General features: G+C 47.6%; 1 protein-coding gene across 1 annotated transcript in view; it reads left to right on the top strand.

The window, feature by feature from the left end:
- The window catches only part of ATP6V0D1 (ATPase H+ transporting V0 subunit d1), a 368,906-nt gene that overhangs the window by 170,216 nt on the left and 178,150 nt on the right, over positions 1–20,540 (top strand). The window contains exon 5 of the mRNA XM_086945246.1: positions 18,659–18,736. Coding sequence (XP_086801372.1) covers positions 18,659–18,736 — 78 coding nt within the window. The remainder of the gene's footprint in view (positions 1–18,658; positions 18,737–20,540) is intronic.

The following is a 20,540-nucleotide window of genomic DNA, read 5'->3' on the forward strand; positions in this document are numbered from 1 at the left end:
TTGCTATTTTAAACTGGTACTTACCTGCATCTGAGTTCTCTTGCAGGGCTCAGTCATAAAAATGTTACTTTACCAGCAGGTCTATTAACATTAATAATCTACTCGACCCAACTACAATGTACTTTACCCATGAACTGGTCTACAATTGTGTGACCCTGGACAAATATTTTGTCTTATGGAGCCACCTTTTTCTTTATTTTTCTTATCATATGAGAAATCACCTTCAAATATGCAAGTTCACTATTTCTACTGTACAAAAAACTCTATTTATTTACTAGACTAAATGTTTTTCTCCATGTATAACAAGAATCAAGCCCATATATATGGTACACATGATCCCTGGCTTGGCTCCTAATTCACTAATAGCTTTACCATCTGGGCAGGAGCAGTGATAATTCCCAGTTCATGTTTAAAAACTCACTTTTCATAAAGCTATTACCAAAGGATGATGTGATAGTGCACTTTCCATTGAATGACCACAAAAGTTTCCCAATAACATGTAGTTGTACGGATAATAGCTCATAAACAATGTTTGGAAATCGTGTTTCAGCAAAAATATTTAACATTTGCAAATCACCAAGCAAAGTGTTCTAATTTGTTTTGATCCTATAAAAATATATTTTTCCCACAGAATTACAAAAATGAGTCTTCATAACTAGTGAAATATATTTGAAATGTTTGAACAGTTCACTTGTCTATTTCAGTGTTGTGTTAAAAAAGCCTGACATCCTACAGCCTTTCATTTCACATGTTTTGCAGAGTTCAATTCTCACACAGTTCACTTTACAAAATCCTCTTACTTCAGTCACAGAAAGAAAATTAAATGTAGGAAGACAAACTGACTTTTGACCTCTGTCTCTGAAAGCTAGCAAATGTGACAAGATAAGATATTAATGCATTTTTATTGCTCTTTCACTTTTTGAGCAATAAAGATGTATTTACATCTTATCTTATCACATTTGCTCCAGAGAGGTCAAAAGTCAGCTTGTCTTTCTGCATTTACTTTTTGCTCTGTGACTGAAGTTAGAGGATTTTCAGCTCACCCTTTAGTGCCTAGAAATAGCTCGCCCTGAATAAAAATTGCTCGACAATGTGAGTGGTCTAAAATAAAAGTAGCAAAGTAATACTTTTATACAAAACAATTGGTATTGGATTTAGTCTTTGAGTTTGTGTTATCATTTCTTGCCTGAGTGTGTTCAACAAATGTTTAATACAGCCCTCTGATAAGCCTAACATTTCAAACACACTACCGCAAAAGAGAGTAAGGTATTATCTACTTTAGCCTTTGTAAAGTCTTTGGGGATCCACTGGACTCTGCACACTATACCTTACTTTGGTATAGTATATACAGAGCCAGCTTCCTACAGGAGAGGTGTGGCAAAGTTCACCATTCGTTGTGGGCTTGACACCACTGACTCACTGGGCCGAGCAATGTTATAGACGGTGGCTGATTGATGCCATGCCTAGCTGAGAACTTTCGGCTTTTCTGGGGATGTCCAGGCTTTCCTTATGGATATGCCCTCTGAGGGAACCTGTCACTTCGGAAACCAGGCAGCCATGGCTCTTGAGCGCTTTAAGGGCACGTGGGCTACGGCCAAGTCCTTAGGCCTCTGTGACCACCCATGCCCTGTCTGCTTTTCGCCCCATTTGTGGCCATGGCAGTGGCTTCCAGCCGCGCCAGCCATATCCCAGCCACAAGACTGCACAAGCTCAGCAACCTATACGCAGCACTTGGGTGCAGCTCCTTTCGACCCCTGTGGGTTGTGCGGCCAGCGGTCGAGTCCGTCCACTCCTCGCCGTGCAGCCTCTAAACATTTCTAGTCCGGCCCTTCTGGATCATGAGCGGTTGGTTGGCGGCGAGATCAGCCATCACCTTCACCACTGGCAAAGCATTACATTGGACAGGTGGGTTCTTTACATAGTCCGAAAGGGCTACTCCCTCCCCTTCGAAACTAGCCTTCGTCCTGTTCTAGATCTGCAAGCCCTCAACTACTTCCTCAAAAAGGAAAAGTTAAAAATGCTCACTCTGGCTCAGGTCTTGTCTGTCCTTGACCCCAGAGACTGGATGGTGGCGTTGTTCTTGCAGGATGCCTATTTTCACATTCCCATCCTGCATGCCCATGGGCCCTACCTGCAGTTTGTTAGACCATGAGCACTTTTAATTCACAGTGCTCCCCGTTGGCCTTACCAGCGACCCTCGAGTGTTCAACAAGGTGATGGTGGTGGTCGCCAGGGACGGACTGGCCGTTGTGGGCACCGGGCCGCAAGGGTGGGGGCCGGTTTTGGGACCCTGGGGGCCGTTTTTGTTACAGGGCCGTTTTTGCGGCATTGCTGAAAAATCGGCCCTGTAACTGAATTGGCTGATAACCTGCCCCGGCAAAGAGCTCAGTCGCACCCCCAACCTCCAGAGGGGAGGCAGGGGGGACCGCGGGGGAGGGGGGGGCAGTGGGGTGCGGGGGGGGGCTTGGCCGAGCACTTTGCCAGGGCCCGTGTTTTGGTTCGCAGTCCGGCCCTGGTGGTCGCAGCTCATCTGTGCAGATTAGGTGTGCCATCTTCCCCTATCTCAACGACTGGCTGTTGAAGGTGAGCTTGCCCTAGACTGTCCTCTACCACCTCTAGACTACGGCGAATCACCTGCTTTTGTTGGGTTTACTATCAACGTGCTGAAGTCACACCTGACTCCCTCTGACGCCCCCTTTCATTGGAACTATTCTGGACACGGTGCAGTTTTGGGCCTATCCTCCCGAGCGGCAATTCCAGGATATTCAGGTTATGATGCAAATGTTTCAGACTCTATTCTGGATTTTGGTGAAGCTGACTCTGAGGCTGCTGGGCCTCATGGCCTCCTGCATCCTTCTAGTGACACATGCCAAATGGGGGCTCTCCAGTGGGACCTGAAGTTCCAGTGGGCGCAGCATCAGGGTAATCTCTCCGACATGATCCAGATCTCGGAGGGAACTTCACAGGATCTGCAGTGGTGGCTGGCCAACCGCGATTGAGTCAGAGGTAGACCCCTCTCCCTTGCCCAACCACATCACACAGTAGTGACTGATGCGTCACTACTTGGATGGGGCGGCCATCTGGGAGAGGTGATCAAAGGACTCTGATCTCCAACAGAATCCGGACTTCACATCAACTTGCTGGAGCTCCGAACGATTCGCTTGGCATTGAAAGCTCTTCTTCTTTCATCAAGAGAAAGCTGGTTTGGGTGTTCACAGACAACACTGTCACCATGTAGTTCTGCAACAAACAGGGCGGTGTGGGACCCTGGACCCTTTGTCAAAAGTCCCTGCCTCTCTGGACATGGCTGGAACAGCATGGCATATCCATGGTGGTTCAACACCTGGCAAGTTCCCTGAATGCCAGAGCAGCCAAACTCGGCTGTCTATGCCTAGTGGATTACAACTGGCATCTTCACGCGGATGTGGTGCAAGGTCTGTTTTAGAAGTGGGGCGAGCCTTGATTACATTTACTTTCTTGTGCCATGACCACGCAATGTCAGCAGTATTGCTTGCTGGTGTTTCTAAGGTGAAACTCGCTTGGCTACACTTTACATCTCGAGTGGAGCTCAGTCCTCTTTACATCTCGAGTGGAGCTCAGTCCTTTTGTACGCCTTTCTGCCTATACCACTCCTGCCCAGAGTGCTTAAGAAGATCAGGGGCGCCAAGCTCAGAGTGTCTGGTATCCCCAGCTTCTCCAACTGAACATCGATCCTCCGATCAAACTCTCCCTTTGGGAGGATCTTCTGTCACAGCAGCAAATGGAGGCAGTTGACAGTAGTCAACCTTCCTCCCAAAATCTGTATTGTGATTTTTGCAACCAGGCGTCCCTCTACCAAGACAGTGTACGCCTGTTGATGGCAGAAATTTGTAAAATAATGTACAGAAGGGTCTATTGATCCTCTTTCTGCTTACCTCTCTCATGTCCTTCTCTTTATTTTGACCCTTGCCCAGCAGGGCTCTGCTCTGGGTACTCTTAAGGGGTACCTTTTGGCTTTGTCGGCCTTCTTGAGGCTGCCAGACCAAACCTCTTTAATTAAATCCCCTACTGTAAACCGATTCCTTAAGGGGCTTGTACATATGTACCCTCCTGCCCAATTCCTCATGCCTCAATGGGACCTTAATGTGTGTCTCCCCATCCTGATGTGCGCTCTGTTCGAACTGCTGCACAACTTCCCCCTCTGGGAGCTTTCCATCAAAACAGCCTTTTTTGTGGCAATAACTTCTGCTAGGAGGGTGAGCGAATTGCAGGCTCTGTCATCCAAACTTCCTTACCTGACCATCATCCCTGATAAGGTGGTGCTTTGTGCTAGGGCCTCTATCTTACCGAAAGTGGTAACACCATTCCACGTGGGGCAATCAATCACCATGCCCACTTTTTATGCTTCACCGCACCTTTTTATAAAGAGGAGGAGCAACTCCACCGCCTAGACCCAAAAATGTTATGTTCTGTTATGTTAGCGGTGCTTATATAGCGAGTGGCTACCCCAGGAACGGGGCGTCCAAGCGCTCGCAGACGGATGGCCAAGGTGAGTATTACTAGCCAGATGGACAGAGAGCCAGGAAATATATATTTCTACAGACTCTGAGGACCTGTGCGCAGCAAGTCAATGCAGCATGAGCTAGATGGATGAAAACAGCCAGGTTTTGATATATTTTCTGAAGGCCCAATTATCTTGTATGCTGCACGCCGTGATTGGAATAGAATTCCAAAGGGCTGGGGCCAGGGATATAAATGCGCGACCACCCGCTCTGCTCCTGCGCACCCTCAGAGTGCAAGCCAGGTGCAGATCTGCTGAGAGCAGTGCGCGTGTTGGGGCATATGAAGTGCAAAGCCCCTGCCGTATCTGAGGGCCCTGGCCATGTAGGATCTTCTGAGTGGTGCAGTGAGTCTTGAACTGAATTCTCTGTTTGATAGGATGCCAGTGCAGGCGATACAGGAAATGGGAGGTATGACAATGCTTAGGGAGGGCGACAAGAATGCGAGCAGCTGCATTCTGTGCCCTGTGGAGTCTCTTTGTGACAGTTTTATTGACGCCCAGTAGCAGTCCGTTACAGTAGTCAAGGCATGACGGTACCACCGATGGAATGATCAGCTGTCTGGTAGAAGCGTAAAAGAACCCCAGAATGGGTTTCAGACTGCGTAGGTGGCCTAAGCATGTACCTGCCACTTTTTTTGTGTGGAGTTCGAACGAGAGGGAGCTGTCCAACAGGACCCCTAAGTTCTTCACTGCGCTTTTTGGTTGGGGTGGAATACCCAGTGCAGCGGGCCACCACTGGTCGTCCCATTTGTGGGGGTCCCGACTGACCAGAAGCACGTCCGTTTTTCAGGAGTTGAGTTGGATGTAGTTTTCCACCAACCAATCGGAGATGGCCAAGATATCTTCACGAAACTTCAGTTGCTCGTGGGCTGGGTTTTTGGTGAAAGTGAATAGCAATTACGTGTCTTCCGCGTATGAAATCCTCTTGATCTTCCGGGCTTTGGCCAGAAGGGCCAAAGGGCGTACGTACACTTTAAAAAAAAGTGGGGCTCAGAGCAGAGCCCTGAGGGACACCGCTGCTGAGGGGATAAGAACTGGACATCTAAGGTGGGGTGTGGATCTGAACGGATCGATCAGATAGAAAAGACGCAAACCAGGCCCAGGCCTTACCTCTGACCCCGATCTCCCTAGGACGTTGGAGCAGAATCTTGTGGGAGACTGTATCGAAGGCCGCACTCAGATCGAGTAAGATCAGTGCCGAGGTGTTGCCCTCGTCCAGCGATGCACTCCGCTGCTCTGTGACTGCCAACAAGGCGGATTCCCTACTATGTTTAGGCCTGAACCCGTTTTGTGACCTGTCCAACATCTCATTATCTTCCAGATGCTTGGTCAGGTCGATATTGACGTGAGATTCCATGACTTGGGCCAAGTAGGGAGTTTGGCCGGAAATTCTCTGGTATAGAAGCATCCGATGATGGCTTTTTTCAGTAAAGAAGCTACCGTAGCATGCTTCCAGGGTTTAAGAATTGCGGATGACTGGAGAGATCTGTTGATTAGTTCCCTCCCCTCTGACAAGATGCAGTCCTGGAATTTCCTAAAGGAATCAAGTTTTCCTGGATCATCAGGAGAGCCTGATTTCACCTTAGCTGCCAGTTTCCAAGTCTTTGAAGGACATGGGTGGTAGGACTTGTAGAGAGGTGGGGTCAAGTGGGTGGTTGGACGGCCGTGATGTAGAGGCCGTCCGTTTAGAGTTGAGTGTGTTGTAGATGCATTCTACTTTCTTGATGAAGTAGCATGCCAGGGATTCACAGTGCAGGTTGGTGGATATATTATTGTTTCCTCCCGACGTTTTTGTCCTGTCCTTTATAAGAGAGAAGATGGTTTTGGAAAAATTAGAGCTCGATGTAATCAGGTTGGTGTCGAATGCAGCTTTAGACTTTTGCCCAAGTTTGTGGTAGGCTTTAATAGCCTGCCTATAGATCTTTTTAGCTGTGGGTCGTAGGCACGCCTTCAGGTGCGTTCCAGAGTTTTACAGTGTTTTTTTCCATCAGTAGTGTCCTGTTGTACGAGGCATGCAATTGCATTTGCTTGGCACAGGACAGTTTCTGAGGGATGCAATGGTCGACTGAGTTAGTGATCCACCCCCGGTAGGCTCTATCCGCTTCCTCCAAGTCGGTGGGCCAGACGGAGCGAGATGATTTTAGACTGGACACAAATCTGGGTGCGTCTAGTTTGTGCCAGGGCCGTTTCATAGAAGGCAGACGGGTGGTTTGCTGAGGGGCACCCGCTAGACTAAGGCACATGTGGATGAGACCGTGATCGTTCCAAGTTAGGGGAAGGGGGGCGTTGACTTTCAGAGAAGCGTTGACTTCTACCTTGAACACACTAGAGAGTTCCGGGTGGACAACCGTCTCTTCGTGGGGTTTGTTAGTTCATAGAAAGTTTGTGTGGTGCAGAAAAGGACTATCTTTCGATGGGTCTTCCTCTGCATCAAAATTTGCTAATCTGGTGACGAAACAGCCTCCTGAAGGCTTAAGAGCTTTTCCACCAGAACTTATGCTGCGACCACATCATTGCAATGTGGTGGTCCAGTCCTTGACATTTGTTAGGCAGCAACATGGGCATCACTGCACACGTTTACTAAGCACTACTGCCTGGACAGTCCAGTCTGCAAGGACAGCCTTTTTGACCGCTGTGTCCTGCAGGACTTCTTGGTCTAACCTTTTCCGCAATCTTTCCTCTGGGGACGGTATTGCTTGGGTATTTATTCTAAAGTAAGGAATCTGTGGCTAGATGTGTCCATCATATGGACAAGTTTTGCAGCGTGAATCTTTCTGGATTCACTATGCTGTGCATATTCCGCGGTCTTGTGGTTGGGTCCGGATTCGTAGTCTTTTCTCTCTTTTTTTTTTTTTTTTTTTGTGGCCCAGGTGGGCGTCGGCGTCACCCTTCCTTGGGTGTATTTCCGGTGACGTCGGCATGCTTCCTGCGGAAGCTCCCATCCCTGGGCGCCATCTTCAGATTCTTTTTTCCGCGGTCGGGTCTGGATCGTTCCCGTTGGGCTCCAGACATTTTTGGAGAAAGTACTGCAAAGCGAGAAGTTCGAGAAGAAATTAAAAGAAGACCAAGGAAGACTTCGCAGACCATTGGCGAAGAGAGAAGGAGGAGAGAACGTCGAGAACTTCGACGATCATCAACGTCCACGCGGTCAGGGAAGCCTGAAACGCTCGAGGATGGACAACACGCCGTTCAAGTTCTGCCCGAATTGCAGACACAAGTACGCGCAGAAAGATCAGCACCCGGTGTGCAACCTTTGCCTACCGGTGGACCACAGAACCGAAGACTGCAACGCCTGCTCCGTCTTCGCCGCGAAGACCCTTCGTGTGAGGAAGAGCCAGAGGGTAGCACACGCCACCCTCGGAGGAAAAGCCCCGACGCCTTCGCTGTACGACCTGGGGATGTCCTCAGAGGAAGAGGACAACGCTGCCGCCGAACACGACAGCTACACGGTCGTAGAGACCGATTCCAAGAAGACGCCTGATAAGGTAGGAGACTCGACGTCCCACAAGAGCACGAGAGACCCTGAGTCTCGAAAGAACGAGGGCCAGACCCCGAAGGCGCCGACGCAGCGACATCTGCAGTCCGCGACCGCACACAGGCCCAGCGGATCCTCAGAGAAGGAGTCCCTGGCGCCGAGAGCTGTAGAACAGCAGAAGGCTCCGAAGATCGCCTCCGAAAGGGGCCGGGCTGTTGAGCAGCAGAAGGCGCCGAAGATCGTCTCCGAAAGGGACCGATCGGCGTCGAGGGAGAAAGACCCGAAAGCTTTGACGACGTCCAAGGACCCGAAACCAAGTTCGACGTCCAAACCTTCGACGCCGAGAGTCTCGCCGCCGAGCCAGGTGACGAAGAGAGGGGCCGAGCGTTCCGAGGCCGAGAACGCGGCCGAAAGGGAAAAGAAAAGACGGCGTTTGGAGGCCGAGATGGCGAGCATCTTGCAGCGGAAGAAGGATTTCGACGCTGAGATGAGTACCTTTACAATTCCACACAAGACCAAGCACGTGGTGCTAGATCTGGTCGAAGAGGAAGAAGAACTCGGCGACGGACATGGCCCGGCCGCCGAGATGGTCGACGACCAGGGAGATGAGGAGAATCCCTACGAGGATTACGGCTATGACGAGGAGGAGGGCAGTAGGTTGGACGCCGAGTCGGTCACCTCTGACCCCATCGAGGAGGATTACCTGGATATCGACACCGAGAGCCCGGAGGAGGCGGTCGACACATACCCCTCGAGGCCCTCGCCGCCTGACGACATCGGGGCATACAATTCGGCGATACAATCTGCCGCAGCGGCATTTAGGTTAAAGCTCGACGAGGAGAAGCAGAAAGCAGACTTCCTGCTCGAGACTTTGCTCCCAACACAGACAAGGAGCCAGTTCCTCCCAATGCTCGAGAGCGTCTTGGCTCAAGGACAAGAAGCATTCAAGGAGCCCGCAACATGCAAGGCGGTAACCCCTAGAACAGAGAAAAAATACAAACACTCCACGAAGGACCCGGCCTACATTCGAGGCGAGGTCTCCGCAGACTCCATTATCACGGCCACGGCTAGGAAGAGGGCCAACGTATCCACTACCTCGGGCCCACCACCGGATAAGGAGAGCAAGAGGATGGATCTGGTGGGCAGAAGGATCGAACGGAATGCTGCGACCCACTGGCGCATGGCTAACTCCAACGCTCTTCTAAACAGGCACATGTACCAGATCATGGACGGCCTGGGGCACTTGGTGAAGGACCTACCCCAGGAGGCCAGGCAGAAGGCCGAGATGTTGGTCGAAGAGGGGAAAAATGCGGCAAATTCTTGCCTTAAGACGGCCCTGGACGGGGCAGACACCGCCAGCAGGCTGATGATGATGGGTGTCACGGAAAGGAGACACGCCTGGCTCAGGATTTCAGGGTTCAAACCAGAGGTGCAACACAGTATCCTCAACACACCGTTCAACGGCGACACGCTCTTCGGGGCAACTGTGGACGAGAAACTCAGCCAGCTCAAGAAAGATAATGAGACGGCAAGGTCTATGGGGGCGTTGCAGTTCAGAGGCAACAGAAGAGGCACCCCGCCACGGAGGCCCGGCGGGAGAGGTGGAAACCAACCAGGTACATCACACCAGGTTTTCCAGCAAACGCACCAGGCAGACTCACAGGGACAGCAAGGTCAGCAGAAACAGTCCTGGCAGTACCAACCAAGAGGTCAGTCCTTTCGAGGAAGAAACGGACGTGGCCAGAATAGGAGAGGGGGGCAGCAGCCCTCCTCGAAGTGACTCCACAGAACTCTGGGTGCCCAGCCACAGAAAGGACCCGGGGGGGCACCACGTACCAAGGGGTCGGGACAATCAAAACACCTACGACCACATGACACCAGTGGGAGGAAGATTGCAATTTTACCTCCAGGAGTGGAGAGAAATCACATCAGACAAATGGATCCTAAACATCATCCAATTCGGGTATTGCCTGGAATTGGAGAAAAGGCCAACAAGCAGGAAACCAAGGGGAAGACCGCCAGCAGGAGACCAGCTGGCGAGGCTTCAGGAAGAGGTAAAGGAACTTCTGCAAAAACAGGCCATAGAGCGAGTCCCATTCAAGGAAAGGAACAAGGGAGTCTACTCGACGTACTTCCTGGTACCAAAGGTAGACGACAAGATGAGGCCCATCCTAGACCTGAGGTTCCTCAACAAATTCATAAGAACACAGAAATTCAAAATGACCTCCCTGCAGGAGGTGCTACCGCAACTGCAGGTCGGAGACTTCATGGTCACGATAGACCTCAAGGACGCCTACTTGCACATACCGATGAACAAAAAGCACAAACATATGCTCAGGTTCACAATCGGGGGAGGCCACTACCAGTTCACAACGCTGGCCTTCGGACTCAAATCAGCACCAAGGGTATTCACGAAGTGCCTCGCAGCAGTTGCTGCACACCTACGAAGACAGGGGATACACGTATACCCTTATCTAGACGACTGGTTGGTGAAGGCGAGTTCGTACCAAAGGTGCAAACACCACGCACAGACAGTGACGAGCACGCTCATAAACCTGGGGTTCTCCGTCCATTGGGAAAAATCGTCAATGGAACCGGAGCAAGTGAAGACCTTCCTGGGGGCAGTGATCAACACCGTGCAGGCCAAGGTGTTCCCCAGCGAGAAGAGAGCCAGGGCGCTGGTCAAGGAAACTCGCCTCTACCGGAAGGGGCAAGCTCGGACAGCGAGGACGGCGAGCAAGATCATGGGGATGATGGCATCATGCATCCACCTGGTGCCGAATGTGCGGCTACACATGAGACCCATGCAGGAATGGCTCCAGGAACAGTGGTCACAGGCGTCAGGCAGTTGGGAGGATCTTGTGGTGGTGACGCACGCAGTGCAAAGGGAGATGACATGGTGGACCATGGAGAACCTAACAAGGGGAAAGCCTCTAACACCCCCAACTCCGACAGTGACCATCACCACAGACGCATCCCTGAAGGGATGGGGCGCTCACATGGAGGAGCTCAAAGTGAGAGGACTGTGGACGCCAGCAGATGCGACAAAGCATATCAATTACCTAGAATTGAAGACAATCTTCCTTGCACTGAAAGCCTTCCAGACAAGACTGTACAAGCAAAGGGTGTTACTGCAGACAGACAACACCACGGCGATGTTCTACATCAACAAGCAGGGTGGAACACAGTCAACAACGCTTTCAACACTGGCACAGGAGATATGGAGATGGGCCATCCCTCTACAGATAGACCTGCTAGCCATACACCTACCAGGGAAGGAGAACATTCAGGCAGACTGGCTGAGCAGACAGACATCGGCATCCCACGAGTGGGAGCTCAATGCTCAGGAAACGAGGTGGTTATTCAACAGGTGGGGAACGCCATCAGTGGACCTGTTTGCAACACGCCAGAATGCGAAATGCCAGTACTTCGCATCCAGACTACCCGAAAAGGGGTCCCTTGGGAATGCCCTATGGATAGATTGGTCCGGGACATTTGCCTACGCTTTTCCCCCGATACCACTGATACACCGAGTACTGAGCAAGTGCAGAGCGAGCAAGATGACCCTGATACTGGTCGCGCCACAGTGGGCGAGGCAGACATGGTACTCGCAGATCATGGAGATGTCACAGAGTGCACCCCACAGATTCGGCAGAAGAAAGGACCTGCTCTCCATGCAGAACGGAGAGGTGCTGCACCCAGAGCCAGAGACCATGAGCCTAGTAGCATGGCTCCTGAGGACATAGTTTGCACATTTGAGACTGCCAGAGAGCACCCTCAGGGTCCTTCGGGAGGCACGGAGGCCGAGCACACGGCGGTGCTATGTCGCAAAATGGAAAAGATACACGATGTGGTGCAAACGTGAACAACTTCACAAGAAAATGAAGAAAGACTCCACAGTGCTGCGATACCTGACACACTTGCTGGACAAAAAACTCAGTTCATCCTCCTTGAGGGTTCACTTAGCGGCTATAGTAGCCTACACAAGGGGTGAGATGGGCAGGAGCTTCTTCACATCCCAGGTTGTCAAGAGGTTCCTGGAAGGAGCGAAGAGGATCGCACCGCCCAAGCGGGTGCCACCACCAGCATGGAACTTGAACGTAGTTCTCACGGAACTCATGAAGGAGCCCTTTGAACCACTGCACAGGGCCTCCTTAAAGATGCTAACCATGAAAACAGCCTTCCTAGTTGCTATAACGTCATTACGCAGGGTAAGCGAACTACAAGCGCTGACGCTACAGGAACCCTACATACAAATACATAGTGATAGGGTTGTGATGAGGACGGACCCACACTTCATGCCGAAGGTGGTCTCCAGGTTCCACATGAACCAGTCCATACAGATACCGAGTTTTTTCCAAAAACCAACCAATAGCGCTGAGCGAGCTCTGCACACCTTAGACGCCAGAAGGGCGGTCATGCATTACATTGAAAGGACAAAGGAGCACAGAAAAACGAAGCAGTTCTTTGTGTCATTCGCCAACAGTTACATGGGCAAAGCAGTAACGAAGAACACTATTGCACGATGGATAGCACAGACGATTCAGCTCTGCCACAACAGGGCAGGACAGGAACTAGACGAGGGAGTGCGTGCACACTCCACTAGGAAGAAGGGGGCCACAATAGCCTTCCTGGCTAACACGCCCATACAAGACATATGCCTGGCGGCAACATGGGCTTCAGTGCACACGTTCACAAAACACTACTGCGTGGATGTGCAGATGAACAAGGAAGCGCAAGTCGGACAAAAGGTGCTCCAGCACATATTCAGACACCAGAACTCATCTTCCACCCAGCCGCCACGGAAATGAGAAACCGCTACAAAATCTATGCACAGCATAGTGAATCCAGAAAGATTCACGCTGCAAAACGAATAGTTTCTTACCTGTCGGTGTAGTTTTGCAGCTTGATGATCTTTCTGGATTCACTAGCGAACCCACCCACCTCCGCCAGAAAGATGAGGCTGGAGAGAAAAGGGGTGGTCAAAAAAAAAAAAAAAAAAAAAAGAAGATGAAGAGATAAAATGGATTTTACATACAAGGCGGTTAAGGAAAAATCACCTACATAGAACATTGCCATCACTTCGGAAACGAAGGAAACACGAAAAAAAGAATCCGAAGATGGCGCCCAGGGATGGGAGCTTCCGCAGGAAGCATGCCGACGTCACCGGAAATACACCCAAGGAAGGGTGACGCCGACGCCCACCTGGGCCACAAAAAAAAAAAAAAAAAAGAGAGAAAAGACTACGAATCCGGACCCAACCACAAGACCGCGGAATATGCACAGCATAGTGAATCCAGAAAGATCATCAAGCTGCAAAACTACACCGACAGGTAAGAAACTATTCGTTACTTGCCTTTGGTAACTCCTTATCTGGTAGACATAATCTAGCTGCATATTCCTTACCGATTCACCCAACCTCCCCCCCCCCATTGCGGACAGGTTTCAAGGGTCAAGGCTGATCGCTTTTAGAGCCCTAGTTGTTCTAAACACACCACTGTCAGTGCACTTCATGGCTCCGCGCTCCTGGTGTGAAAAGCCGTGAAATGTAACTGATGTCGGCTCGCCGAGGTGGTACCTATATATATTAAGTGGATGTCACTTCTGGCGCGGATGACGTCACGAGGAGCTGACAGACGCCACCAACGGGGGTGCAAGGGTATTGCTCTAGCAAAAGTCTTCAGGATCCAGCCTCATGCTTGGGAAAATCTAATGTAAGGAATCTGTGGCTAGATTGTCTCTACCAGATAAGGTGTTACCGAAGGTAAGTAACTTGTCCGATAAGAGTTACATGAGTAGAATACATAAAGAGAAAATGCTGAATTTTCCGAAACTTGTGTGCCTAATTGTTGAAAGCCCTCGTGACTTTAATTGATGGTTTAAACATCTCGGTGAGTAAGCCGTCAATGCCCACTATCCTGGTGGCATAAAAAACAAGCATTGGCATAGCCAATAGGTCTCGCTTTTGGGACCTCATAAGTATTTAGTTATGCAGCACAATATCTTTGGTGCAACAACATGAACCGATGCATGGCTTAAACACTTATAAGGTCCCAAAGACAAGACCTATTGGCTATGATGGCCCTCCTGATGAGGGGATACAATATTCACTGAAGTTCCCAGCCCAGGTCTGGATAATGTTGGATGGGGCCACACTTCTGCAAAGACCCAGGTGTGGCTTGGGACTGGTTGCAAGCCTACAGAACTGGATCAACACTCCTGAAACCACGACCTTAACGTAGAGCTTCTCGGGGCAAATTGAAGAAACTCACTCATGGAGCCTAATGCGGTAGGCCCCTGAATCCTATTTTGCAAGCACATATTTGTGTTCAGATGGTGTATCAGTTTCCGAGTACGCCCTATGCGTCATCAAAAGTTCTGCCACTGCCTGGAGAGCAGCGGCGCCATTCCTGCTTGGTTTGTGATACTGATGACCTTTTCAGTGCCGGTAGCCGTAAAGTACTCCTACAAAAGCTTGTAAACTTGGCTGTGAGGTAATTGGAATTTTTATGGTCAATTGTGTCCCCTAACGTAGACCCCAACGGCTCCAAGTGAATTACAGTTCCCATTACCATAGTAGGCCCCTGGCTTCGAGCATCCGCATGTAGACAAGCAGACACCTATGCACGCACTAACATTCAGTATAGGGTAGCCTCTGCCCAAGAGACCTTTTCCTCTAGATTAAACATCCTCCAAATACTAGATATCAGATATGTTTAGGAACAGGTCGATCTGACATGCCAGACTTATGTCTCTTCTACTAATGTTAAAGGTCAGACTCTTAGCTTCCTCCCGTTGCACGTCAATCACACGTCATATTAGCTGCACGCGCATCCAGGCCTTAGGTTTTAGCTGACTCTGCAAGAATTCCCTAAGCATCCACCCACTTATGACACTTTTCTGTGACGTTTTTATTTCACGCCTCTGTGCCCACCCATGTTCACGCCTTTTTGCTACGCACATGTGTTCTTATCATATACATTTCACTTGTCACGCCTACTGTATTCAATGCTATTGTGTCATTTTACTATATATGTCATGTACTGTGAATAAATCGTTGACATCTTTTCCTGCCATCATTGCATACCCGAACCCTTGTATTGATGGACGAGATCTCCATTGACTCGAGTCATTTAGTCATTTATGATTAAAGCCCTTAAGACTCAGACACCCTGGACTCTGCCTCTCATTTGATTGAGCTATTCTTATGTAAGTTATATGGCAAAAAGAGTATACGGTAAAATATTTACCACAGCTGTAAAAGTAGGCATTCTAGCGAAATGGAGGAATGCGAGAAGATGACTTTTTAAACTTTGCATAGTACACTATGCTAAGGTTACTCTGCTTTAACCTCAAATTTAATAGGTTGTCCTCCAGTCATGGTGAATTATAATTTTCAGGTGATAGTAGTATATAGGCTCTTGGTTAGGAGCGGGTATCTTGGGGAAAAAAGCTTGCAAAAGAGAGAAAGATAGTTGTGTTTCTAGCACCTAAAAACAGTGTTACCAGTCAGAGGAGCTACAAACTATAGTTTAGTGTTTTTGTGTCAGAATAAATCCCCTCATTGAATGAAAACTAAAAGAAGAACGACATGTATTGGGTACTAAAGGCCTGTGCTTTTAAGAGATGTACATAAGTACATTCTGAGCCAGATTCTGTGCATTCCCATAGCAAGCTTTCGATAGACCGCTGTTTACATAGAAGTGTTTTTGGGTCATGAAGGCTGAGCCGAAGGCTCAATAAACACACAGTGAAGTTTCCAGGAGGACAGGTGAGGCTGCCAAAGAGAAATTTGTCAGCAGCCTAGTAGCACATGAAGGCCCAAAACATAGCTGCTAAGGTTTCAGATTGCCATTTTCATAATTTTAGTGTAAGTATGAGTGACATTTCAACAACTATGAGTGACACACTTTCTCACAAGCAAAATTAAGCAATGAAGACTAGGGAAGCACATACATTCCAGAAATGACACCCCATTGAGCTAGAGAAACTCTAAGATCTTAGACCTGCTACCCAGCACAAGAAATTGAAGGGAAGGAAAGGCTGACAGAGGCACACTCACAGCCTGGGGGTCCCTGCCAGGCCGCAAACTCAAATTTAGCTAAAAAGAGACACAGACTGAGTGGTATAATAAAAGTGGATTGCACAGGCTACTAGTCATATCGGCAATTGACACAATTTGTGGCACAAATAATGTTTACTTAGTTGAATTAAGACAAATACCCTTTACTCACTCTCTCAGGCACTTATCATGCAGGATGTAGCTCCTCGTCACAGAAGCTGCTGAGGTGGCGCCGCTGCCTAGTGGGCTTGAGGTCTTGTCTGGTCTCTCCTGCTCGAATGTGCAGTTGCACTGCCATGTGACCTATATTTGCTGGATTATGGCCTGCCTCATACTGAGTAACTCTCAACCAGCGTTGGTGGGTCCTGGAGTCGCAGGCGGGTTCCCATATTCCTGTATTAATTATTTTATTACCAGCCGTGGCGTCGGTGAGAAGCTGCTGGCTGTGCCTTGCCATGGCGCTCAGCACAACAGGACACCTGCACCTGGCAACGACCGGACTCTCCGCTGCGGTGCAAACAGCAAGGTTGTAGGAGCTGCTGCGACCCTCTTAATAATCTCCAAGTGCAGCCAAAATGTACATATGCTGCCCGTTTGTAGCGCGGGTGGCAGGTCAGAAAGAAAAATGTTTTCTTATTGGTCTGTCTCGGAGCACTGATGATGGAGCATGAGGATTCATCTGGTATATAGCTTCAGAGAACAAGGCAAGGAGGCATTGATTGAGTGTGGCAGGTAAATCTGTGTTTTGGGATCCTTTGCACAGGCGTTATGGGTACCACATGGCAGCCGAGGATGCGGCCAGGGTAGCAGTGGGTAGTGACTTCTATGCTAAAAAGCAAATTTAGGAGGAAGCCAGCGGTTTTGCAAAACAGGATGCATCCAGATGTGGTTTTATAATGTGATATATCTCATTAAAGTGCATTATTGGCTCTATTTATGCCTACTGGTAGTGTTATTTAAATAAGGAAATAACCGAACCTGCCCACCATAACTGAGACCTGTGCAGGCAATTCCATCAGATTTTCTGGTCCCTGAACATCCTGCCCATAGATGAGGAACACAAAGAATTTGAGGATGATTTGCGGTACTTAAGAACCTTTTATTTTCCCTTTTCAGGCACTCCACCTACGGAGAGAGTGAAAACTACTGTCTGCTTGATGATTTATGTTGAAGGGAAGAGTGGTTTTGCTGGCACTGTGTAATGTCTATGGTGTTTTAATGTGGCACCGCTATCACCACGAAATAACTGAAAAAGAATCTACGAACAAAAAAAGCATAAACGGATAAATGAACAACTTTGTAATAAAAATAAAAAAACAGCACAGATTTGGATGTGCTGCAAACACATGAAAACGAGGAAATAAATGAATGTGGAGACGTGCGGGTGTCACCGGGCATGCAGAAAGATTGCACTCTGAATCGGACCAATGTAATAACATTGCTAACGCAGAATGACTGTTCCTGCCCTCAGGGGTATGAAATTACGTGGTTTCAGATCAAATGGGGCGGATATAATGGTAGGTGGCTTTAGAGACATAATTTTTTTTTCTTGCAACCATATGCTGCTGGAACAACAAGAAAGGTGATGAAACCAGCTCTGAGCGATTAAAACAGTATCAGCAGCAAAGCCAGAACACACATTGGCTGATTAGCAGCAGCAATAAGAGAGCAAACGAAACTAAAGAAACATGTAATGGCAAAAGCCGCGAGTTCCTTATCAACAAGACGCAAAAGAGTATCGCTTTGCATATATTACATGGATCCTAAGGTTTAAGTGTGCTTCATGAGACACAGTGAAACCTAATTGCAATTAAAACCAAGCAGAACGAGAAAAACAAGCATTGGCTGCTCAGCCTTGAAAGGGACGTGCCCGTGAAAGTGATTGCGATGCACTTAATGACCCGTGACGGAGGAAAGACAGGTGGCGGCTGCGCGCGTCCACGCACGCATAACCGCAAGCTTGAGGCCAGCAAAAGCCTGTTGTAGCACTTTCAAAACCCACTTACTAAATGTCTTGCAGCGCATGCCCTGGCTCAGGCGGGACCTAAAAATTGCTTCACCATTACCCTCTGTTTCTCATGCCATAGCCCTTTGTCTGAAGCCTTCCCCTTCTGATCGCCATCTTTCCAACTAGTGTAAGCTACTCTTATGGATAACCAAGTTCAGTCCATAAGCAGAATTTGCATTTAGTTTCATTACCTACATTTCTCTAGAAAATTGCCAATGCTACAATTTACCCATGCTCAGCAGCCATTTGAAAAGATACATATCTCAGACATGGTCTATTGCTTTTTTTCAAATGTTTTAAAATATTTGTTTTGATTTAATAACTTGTTTCTGAAGCCCTAAAGCCTGTCATTTGAATTTAATAAACCCCCTTTGAATATTAGTAACTTTTCTTGTATTCAGTCGTGCAAAACCACCAATGAAAATTAGCTGATAGTTGCCATGTAGGACTAGTATCATAAGCAATGTAATGTTTGCTATACCTCAGAAATGTTCACTTTAATCTTTTGCTGTTTACACCGTATATGTAATTTGCTTAGATAACATTTTTTGTATTGTGTTCTCTGTTTTTCAGGCATATCTGGAATCATTTTATAAGTTTTGTAAAGCGCTAGGAGGCACGACTGCAGATGCCATGTGCCCTATCCTGGAGGTATGACTTTTTCGAGCCGATAGACATTGCCTAAAGTAGCCGCAATGCAATACTTGAAATCTATGTTAATTGCCCAGACAATCTAAAGTATCTATTCCAGTTCACATGGGATTAGGTGAAGCTTCAGTAGGTTAAAAATCACTGGAGACGACTAATTTTTTTTAATAAATTGAACTTGACATTGTTTCAATACGCTTGACTTCTTTAGCAAAGAAAAATACCAGATCATGGTAAAAGTTAAATTATACCGCAGTACCTGGAAGGTGATCAAGAAATCAACAGAAGCCACCCTATGAGGTGTTAATTAGCAAACTGATAGAAATGGGCTGCAAGTGTATCTTGTGCTGCCTATCAAGAATAAAATTGATTATACACTATCTTCCCTAGAAGAAAGTATTAAAGAAATGTACATTATCACGCATCAATTATTTACATGTCTGTTATGAAATAAAACAATTTTAAAAACCTAGATGGACATTAACACACTAAAGCAGTAAACATGTAAACAGACGAAGATGTACATTTAAAGAAGCTATAATAAACAATTCTTTAATGGCTTCTGTCAAAGTAGTAATCTTTTAACCTTTGAAATATTGAAACCAACTATCTCTCAATGAACAGTCCTTGGCCCATGACTTATACCAGACAGCCAGTACATCGGCCTTTTCACTGTATTTTTATAACCAACTGTTCTAAAGTTTGCATAAAATATAGAATTGGTCTCAACATTTTGTTACTAGATAATATTGTATCTGACTCATGGGGGCGGTGTATGGCAAACAGACGAAGCCTCGCTAATCCTAAGCACTGGAGTAACTACACCCTTTATGGTCTTCTGTCTATCAAAAATTGGTTACAACTCTGGATCGAGGGTGACTGTAAACAAGTCAGCGTTCAATATTAAGCAGGCTAAGGCAGGTCCATCTGGGACCAGTCATCAGCATATTTATAAGTGATGTTTTGGTGTCTGTCCTTGTGGTACAGTGCTAGAGATGATCATAACTGTAAAGGCTACAAAGAAGGGTTTATGTGAAGGTTTTGTTTTTTATTTCACTCGCACAAATGTGAAGTGTTTCACTCGGGCTCAATATTTTAAATACATATTGATGATGATGGATTATTTATAAAGAGCACCAATGCCTGCTGGCTTCTTGGCACTGACAGTGGGCGCTTATGGTAAAGAGCCAGAGGAACAAAGAAAACCCTAAGCAGTGCCCTCCAGTAGGCTAAATGATCTCGGATTGTGCTGCACATATATGATCATTGAGGTACCTTGGAGAAATAGCAAACAGCAAATGAGATGTGAACAGTTCGGGTGATGTAAAAATACAGTTGCTGGGTTAAGCTTTGTTAAAAGTGAAGGTAGTAATGCAACTCTATAGCGCCAACACCACATTATGAATAATATTGTGTGGTTCATTGTTGATCCCATTAATATGAACAACTCTGAAAAACCTCAATGTTTTAAAAATGTTAGTAATAGAAATTGAATGGATCCAAGGCTTAGATGAGAAAGAAAGAGTAGTATCGCTTTTTTGATCCACTATCATAAAAAAAAGCTTAGTGACTGTTGCAACACTAAATTAATATTCAAGTTGAGGGTAGAAAATATGAAGTAGTACATATGAAGGAGTTTAATATTTGTGGATATTCCTACTAATGCAAGGTTTTATACTTTGATAGCTAAACCAGAATGAGTGCGGTATGGGACTGTGGAAATACCACCTGAGAAAATGTTTTCGGATTCGATGTTAGGTGACAGGGAGCAACGTAAGGAATTAGGCTGAGGAACTTAACTATACTG

This window comes from Lissotriton vulgaris, chromosome 12 (assembly GCF_964263255.1).
Source record: "Lissotriton vulgaris chromosome 12, aLisVul1.2, whole genome shotgun sequence".
Classification (NCBI taxonomy): Eukaryota; Metazoa; Chordata; class Amphibia; order Caudata; family Salamandridae; genus Lissotriton; species Lissotriton vulgaris.